Source organism: Papaver somniferum, chromosome 3 (assembly GCF_003573695.1).
Source record: "Papaver somniferum cultivar HN1 chromosome 3, ASM357369v1, whole genome shotgun sequence".
Taxonomy (NCBI): Eukaryota; Viridiplantae; Streptophyta; class Magnoliopsida; order Ranunculales; family Papaveraceae; genus Papaver; species Papaver somniferum.
The window spans coordinates 197,634,039-197,641,669 of NC_039360.1; the positions used below are offsets into that span (position 1 = coordinate 197,634,039).

Genomic DNA, 7,631 nt, shown 5'->3' on the forward strand with positions numbered 1-7,631 from the left:
GACACAGATCTTTCCAGTTTTCCTTCAGAAACATGACCTATATCCTCTTTGAGATGGACTTGTACAACTCCACAGCCAGCAGACCCAGAAATAGAACATGAATTTGTTCCCTTCTTCTTCTTCCGACCTACTTTACCTTTTTTAACTCCACCTTTGCTTTAGCCAACTTTGTACTCTCAGGATGCCTGCGGAACAGCAACAGTGGCCTCATTTGGATCAGCATTTTTCACATCAGAATTTGTAGATACTGGAGCATCTTTTACAACTTCATCCCATACCAGTATCATAACTGCAACTAAGATCTTTGGTTCTTCACTTTTCATGTTAGTGAACGTCTTCTTGTTGGAAAGAGAAGTCGGCACTTCTTTTGACTCAGGAAAGGAAGACTGGAGCACCATCACCAGCAGATGTTGGTCCAAGCATTGATCAGCAACATCCTCCCAGCCAAATGGAAACCCCACAATGAAACGACTGCAAACCTGCTCATAGTGTAGGTATCCATCAATAGATAATACTAAATTCCTCTAATACCAGAACAGGTATCGTAATTTGATACTCAATGTGCACATACTGTTCTCAATGCAAACTTTCAATGACCCATAGTTAGATACTATTCCTCAACAAGGACCAAAATTGACTTCCAATGCATTTGTTCGCAATAAACTAATAACCGAAAAAGGACTGAAATAATGCAGGTTGTAATCCATAACATCACTTGTAACCTAAAAAGCATAACTCATATGGATTTTTTTGTTTACGAAGCTTACATTTAGTCATTTGCAGAACAATTTATATGCACAAACTAAAATTACTCCATTTCAACATGAGACAAGACAAATCAAAAAGGCATAACTAAGAAGAGTAAAGACACAGTAGTAGTAGTAACAACCTCTGGAGAAAACCCATTTCCCTGAGAACGAGATAAGGCCTTGAATCAAAATGTTGATCCCATCAGCTGTCTTAAGAGATATTAAACTATATCGCTTAGTAATTGGTGCAGAGGAAAATACTCGCTTAGCTCGATTACTGTAACAGTACAACAAAATTAGAAAATCACTGAGACCCTTTTCAAGCTATACATTCTCAAACTCCTCCCAAATCTCTACTCTTTTGAGAGATTTTTTGTGAGACCAAAATACACTAAAAACTCCTTCGAACTCCCCAAAGCAACCAACTCCCTAGTATTGTAGGGTTTTTTTGACTAACAGGGAGTTCAAGAGCTTTTTTTAAACTCCCCAACGACTAACAGGTGTTTTCTAGGGAGTTTAGGAGACTCCTCTAAACTCCCCCACGACTAACGGGGATTTGGAGAGACTCCCTCAAACTCCCTCATGACTAACAGGAGAAAACCTAAATACATTAAAATCTCTCAAACTCTCCCACGACTAACCCCCTGGTAGGCAAGGGAACTATCATCAAATACTGTCTTCTCTATTGGGAATTCAAAAGTATTATCATCACTTGGCTTATTTTACCAAAGGTCTATTGAGCACCAAAATATGTACGCAAGGGAACTATCATCAAACACTAACGACATTTATAAATGAAATAAATCTCACCTAAATATTTGTAATTGTAAACAAGTTCCAGAAAAAGAATTTCTTTAAATAATTGAAAAAATACGGCGCTCGAAGTTGCCGAAAACTCAGATTGAAATGAAAAGCAAAATATATTGTCAAGTAATTACCTATCTCTTTCATTTTCCAGGGTACCCAAAAAAAATAGCACAAGTAGTTTCATTTACCTAATGCTCGGAACTTTTTAAAGAGCTTCCAGTGCTTGATCAATCGTGGTAGCAGACCAATCAGGATATTTTCCTGATTTATTGCAAAATACATCGTATGCAACAAAATCTTCCGTTTAGAACTTAAAAAATCAAGATATTAAAGAAATTCTCGATGCCAAAAGAATATAGATCCATGAAATAAATCCCAAAATTAAGATCTAGAAAACAAAATACAAATCCTAAAATTAAGATCTGGAAAAACAAAATGTAACAAAGATTTAACATATCAAAATTATAAGATTTAATCTGCTCGATTACATTAAATCATTTCAACGATTGATTTGAGAAGATGTCTTTCTCAGTTTTAACTCTGTTCATTGAGTTTAACAGCACAAATGCATCACATCTCTTTGATAAAACAAAAACCAAAATCAAAATTACTGTAAAACAAAATCAAAAGCATAATACGAGAAGTGGAATTTGTGGAAATCTATTTCATTATTACCATTATGAAACAATCGTGGAAAGGTGAAGGGTAATCGAACAAAAGCAAGAGCAAGAATAAACTGATTCCTATACATAGAGATGGGGAATTGTAGATCTTACCATTTTATTTTGTCGTTAGTGAAGCTAAATCGAGATTAACAACTAAAACCTAGAAACTCTTCTTCTTCGTTTCAGAAACGTGTCGCTAGAAGAAATCGAAGAAATGAAGTGGGAATAAATTAGAACTTCACGTTTATACCTTAAGGTCATTTTTGTCATCACAAATAACCATTTTGGACTAAATCGTCCAGGTTAGGATTGACCCGTTCTAAATTTTGTGAAATTGGACCTCCTAGTACTAGACGTTGAGACGCTGGACTAAATAGTCTAAAGCCATGGAATTAAACGTGATTTTCTACTTAAACAAACAAACAAACATGGAGTTTGCTGTAAGTCAGCTACGGGCCTCCTTTACCGGCGGCCGAATAGAATTAGAATTGAGAGCTGAGAAATAATTAAACTCCAACAGTCAAATATTTCACTTCTTTATTTCTATATTAATATATTTTTCACTTGTGTATCTGTTATCAAACCAGTTCAATTTTGGAATGAAAAAAACAGATGAGCATCTCTATTTATCACTGTCCCATACAGAATGCAGACATTTGCAATTCAAAAAATGGGACGGTAGCAATTATTCTAACAACTCAGCAATCGGTTTCGCAAACATTTTCTAAACCTAGATACTAGTGCTACTAATTTTATACGCACAATTTAAGACAAATTAGGCTACAACCCGATGTTAATCAATTAATCTTGATTATCAATCAATAATTAAGTTCTCGTACGAACAAGAGGTGAGTGAGGCATGGGGGAGTGAGGCGACATCATTCTTGGTGTCATAATAATCTCTTCGCACCTTCGAGAAAAGCTGACACGAAGATTGTTCTTCCATCGTGGTTTCTTCGCTAGTGGAGGTGATTCTGATGAATTGTTATCCTTCACTTGCAGCGCCACGAAGTTTCGGATTCTTCCAAGTGCGATTTCCACTGTTTCATCATCCATGTTTGCAAAACAAACCCGAAACCATCCAGCTTCTGAACATTGAAAAGAAGAACCAGGTGACACGTTAAGTTTAACATCGTTGATGATAACACGCCATAATGACATCTCGGCTTCGAGAGTCGGCTCTTTAAGAAGACTCCGTAAATCCATCCAGAAAAATAAACCTGCATTACTCTTCAAACTACCAATTCCTACTTCCTTGAGGCCTTGTGTAAGCATGTTATGTCTTTTCGCCAACCTCTTCGAACTCTCGGAGAGAAACCGATCAACAAACTCGTCATCTGAAAGCAATGACGCAACAAAATGTTGTGTTTGTGTAGAAACTAATCCGAAACTCGACATCTTTCGAGCACAATTTACTACACTTTTGTTGTACGAATAAATAATTCCAACTCTAAAGCCTGGAAGTCCCATATCCTTTGAAAGACTAGATAGAACATGGATGAGATCGCGATTGCATTCCTTAGTTTCTTCGACTACCTCAGAGATGCTTACAAAATCAGGTTTTTCAAAAACGGTGGCAGCATAAATTTCGTCGCACACCAGATGTATTTTCTTTTCATTGATGAACTTCACAAGGGATTGTAGTGTGTCCTTATCTAGGACAGTCCCCAATGGGTTTGAAGGGTTGTTTACGAGTAAACCTTTGACTTTAATGTTAGCTTCTTGGGCTTTCTGATATGCAGCTTCCAATGCCGTAATGGTGATGCGGAAATTGTTAGAACTTTCGCAGACGATTGGAATTAGCTTCACCCCTGTCCTCCATCCAAAGTCTCGACTAAATCTGCAAAAGATTTCCAAATTTAATATAAGTACAAAGAAAGAAATCATTTAATTTATCGATAGATAGACGATTAGTCAATGCTTAAGTACTTCATATGAGATTTCGTGCATATCTTTGTCACGTCAGGCTGTGTTTCGGCAAGTCAGATGGGGTACCATTCATCAAGGTGGGGCAAATATGCTAGTGCGTAAATGGTCCAACATATTTAAAGGTTGTACTTGTCGACATATTTAAGAGAGCAGATACGAAATGGAGAACGACGTAGTTGTAACGTAGCGTCGGCTGGTATGATACTTTTAGAGCAACTGCAGTGGTGCGAGTATAACCAAAGACCAAAGAGGAAAAAAAAGATCAAATTTTGGGTTTAGTATGGTGTGTGACGCTACGGTGGAAAGACTAAATTTGGTCAGACGTACATTATACGTTCGCCTGGTGTGGGGCGTAGACTATACCAACGCCTGATTGGGTAGATCCTAAAAAAAAAAAATGAAAGAAGTGGGGCGGAGGTATAAAGCCCGCCCCACTAAAATGGTTTTGAAAACAAAGAAGGGGGCAGGGGTATAATGCCCGCCCCATACAAAATAATAATAATAAAAAAATGGGGCGTAGACTTTGCGTACGCCCCATGTGGAGCGTAGACTATACCAACGCCTGATGTGGGGCGTGGAATATACGTCCGCCTGATGTGGGACGTGCACTATATGTCCGCCTGGTGGTGGGGCGTGAAGTATACCAACGCTCGACTATATTTGGGTTTAGTCTTGGTCCCAGACCAAATATACTCTGGGTTTTAGTCGTTGATCAAAATTTGATCGATAGTACGTTCCACTACGTCTGTTCAAAAGACCAAATATTTGGGTTTACTCTCCCACTGTGGACGCTCTTAGGGGTGTAAATAATACCCGAAAATATTCGGCCTGCCTGTATCCGCCCGAGCCCGCCTGTACCCGAAGTAGCCCAAAGCCTGTTATGGCCCGTCATGGACCACCCGGCCCGGCCTGGAATAAATTATTGGGCGGTCTCGGGCTTTGCGATTAATTATGATGCTCGGCCTTATATCCGGCCTGGTGTCCGGCCTGGAAGCCTTCTATGTGCCATCAATCATTTAATATCCTCTTAAAAAGACTTAAAAGTTACAATTTTATAATTGTCAATTTTATGTCAAGAAAAATAAAATATATAATTGTTTTTACTTATAATTAACCTTTTCAAAACATTAATGGTAATATATTTTCTTATTAGAAAGTTTATTGTACTCTAATTAATTAAATATTATAGGATAAAATTAAAAATTTGTCAGTGTAATTTAAATATAAAATAATACTATCACTTACGATATGCGATGTTGGAAAGGAAAGGATATTGTATTTAATACCGCTCATTTGAAAATTTAAACTTAAAAAAAAAATAAAAAAAAATAGTGGCTTGTCCGGCCCGATCTGGCCTGCCCGTATAAAGAGCGGGCTTTTGGCGGTCTTTGGGTAGCAAATTATCTACTTGTGCCCGGCCTGTCCGGCCTGAATTTGTTTACGGGTTCACAAATATTAAGTCTGGTCTGCCCGGCCCGTCTTAGTTTTTGGGTCAGGCGGCCCGGCCTGCCCGAATTTACACCCCTAGATCCTTTAATGGATAGTGGTCAAACCAGTATTGCTTAATGAAAGAGAGAAAAATAATACTCCCTCCGTCCCTAATTAGATGACCTATACCATAAATAAGTGGAGTGATAGATTAGTATTATTATAAGAAATATATAAAATCTGATAGACATATTTATATTCATTAGATAGGTGTTTTAAAATGCTTTCCAATGATACAAAGTTTACGAAAATCCGTTGTATAGTTTGAGAGATAAATCATTTCTAAATTTACTAGTAAATTTTAACTAGGTCATCTAATTAGGGACGGAGGTAGTAATATAAGGATTTTACTTTTAAATTTAAAGTATTAGCAGACCAGCTGAGATCATGGGTTCTAATGATTGATTTTTAATACTGTAGATTGGAAAGATAGAGACACTTACGCCGGATAATATGGCGAAGGAACGAGGAACGCGTCACCGGCATCAGCTAAACAAAAGGCAATAGTTTCAGCAGCACCAGTAGCTCCTCCACTCATAACTACGTGATCCGGATCAAAAGTAGCCTTACCTCCTCTTATTTTCCCCATAAACTTAGCAATAGCCTGTAAGTATTAAGAAGAAAAAAAAAACATTATTAACATAAGTTGTGTTTTTTTTTTCTTTTTTGACGTGATGAATCACTTCTGACTTAAATTCAATCACAAATCTGTTTAGTACAAGATAATTAACGCACCTCTCGAAAAGTAGATAGTCCATGATAATCTTGAAAGAGAGCGAGCTCCATGAAGTCGTTGACTCCTTGGTTAGTACATATTGAAGCCTCTGGATGTCTCTTAATCCAGTCTACAACTAAATCAAAGGATAGCTGCGCACACATAAAAAACAAAGTTAAGTCTACTGGTATTATTTAAACAAAGTTATTACCAGGACGAGAAGACGTGAAACTCGAATTACGTACCTGATTTTCAGCAAGACCCATTTGAATGACTCCATTAGGATTATCAGTTGGATGAAAAGGATCATTATCATATGCTTTCCATCCATCGAAATATGGAGAATCTTCGCCGTGTCCGTTACTGTTTGCAATTCTAGAAAGAAGGTTTTGACTGTTTACAGCGAAACCCATTTAGTTAGACTTGCTTGGCTAGATAGAGAAGAGAGTACGTGTACGATAAAAAAGAAGTAGAGAAAGAGAGTCTGAGAGTAAGAGTTATTGAGCTGATCACTGATTAGATTAATGAAGAAGGATCGAGTAGGGATATATATATATATATAGGCATGCAGTTGAGAAAGGAGAAGGAAATGACAAGAAAGTAAATAGAGAGGCAGAGAATAAGATATTCAAACTTCAAACCAAGAAAGAGAGAATTATGAAAAGGAAGAAAGTAAGAAACAAAGAAGAAGACCAAAAGAAAGAAAAAAAATATGGTGTTGTCAGTTGTGATATTGGGTCAGTCTTCGTTAATTTTTTCTGTATGAATTTTTTTTGTCGTCAAAGAACCGCTACTGGTTGAGCACGTGAGACTGAAGAATTATTTGAAAAGTACTTTACCTTTCTGATCTTTACCGCCATGGTTTTAGATTTGGATCAACGAATGTAGATTGTTTATCATTGAGTTTGTTTGGTTATTCATGGTGGCTGTAAGAGGTATCCCAATGCCATTTTTCTTTCTTTAAGGAGAAACAAAAGACATTGTTATTGTGCTTTAGAACCAAGTACAAATGAGTTTCTCGTGAAGAATCAAATCAAATGTATTTAGGAGATTGACTGACCCTATCTCCTAAATACACTATCTGTGTAGGTTTGATATTATCAATCAATTTCCATCACGTTTTAGATTTTTATTAAGTCGTTGCATTTTTTTTTAAGTTACAATGTTAACTTCTGTAGACTTTATTGTTCTATAATTGTAGGTAGTTCTGGTTGGCTTGGACTTTCTGTTCACCACCTCCTTTATTAGTTGGTACGGGCGTGCTTGCAAGTTTGGACT

The 7,631-nt window shown here is 37.1% G+C and overlaps 1 protein-coding gene and 1 long non-coding RNA gene across 2 annotated transcripts; both read right to left on the bottom strand.

The window, feature by feature from the left end:
• Positions 1 to 402: 402 nt before the first annotated feature.
• On the bottom strand, positions 403 to 2,410 carry LOC113362015. Its single transcript, XR_003365488.1, has 3 exons — positions 2,333 to 2,410; positions 890 to 1,026; positions 403 to 479 (listed from the first exon to the last, which is right to left on the bottom strand). It is a non-coding gene; the product is annotated as an uncharacterized LOC113362015 (long non-coding RNA).
• Positions 2,411 to 2,727: 317 nt separating this feature from the next.
• On the bottom strand, positions 2,728 to 6,973 carry LOC113358382 (1-aminocyclopropane-1-carboxylate synthase-like). Its single transcript, XM_026601933.1, has 4 exons — positions 6,599 to 6,973; positions 6,374 to 6,505; positions 6,082 to 6,242; positions 2,728 to 4,061 (listed from the first exon to the last, which is right to left on the bottom strand). Exons 1-4 carry the CDS (start codon positions 6,764 to 6,766, stop codon positions 3,047 to 3,049), a joined length of 1,476 nt encoding a protein of 491 aa, XP_026457718.1. The 5' UTR covers positions 6,767 to 6,973; the 3' UTR covers positions 2,728 to 3,046.
• Between the last annotated feature and the right edge of the window lie 658 nt (positions 6,974 to 7,631).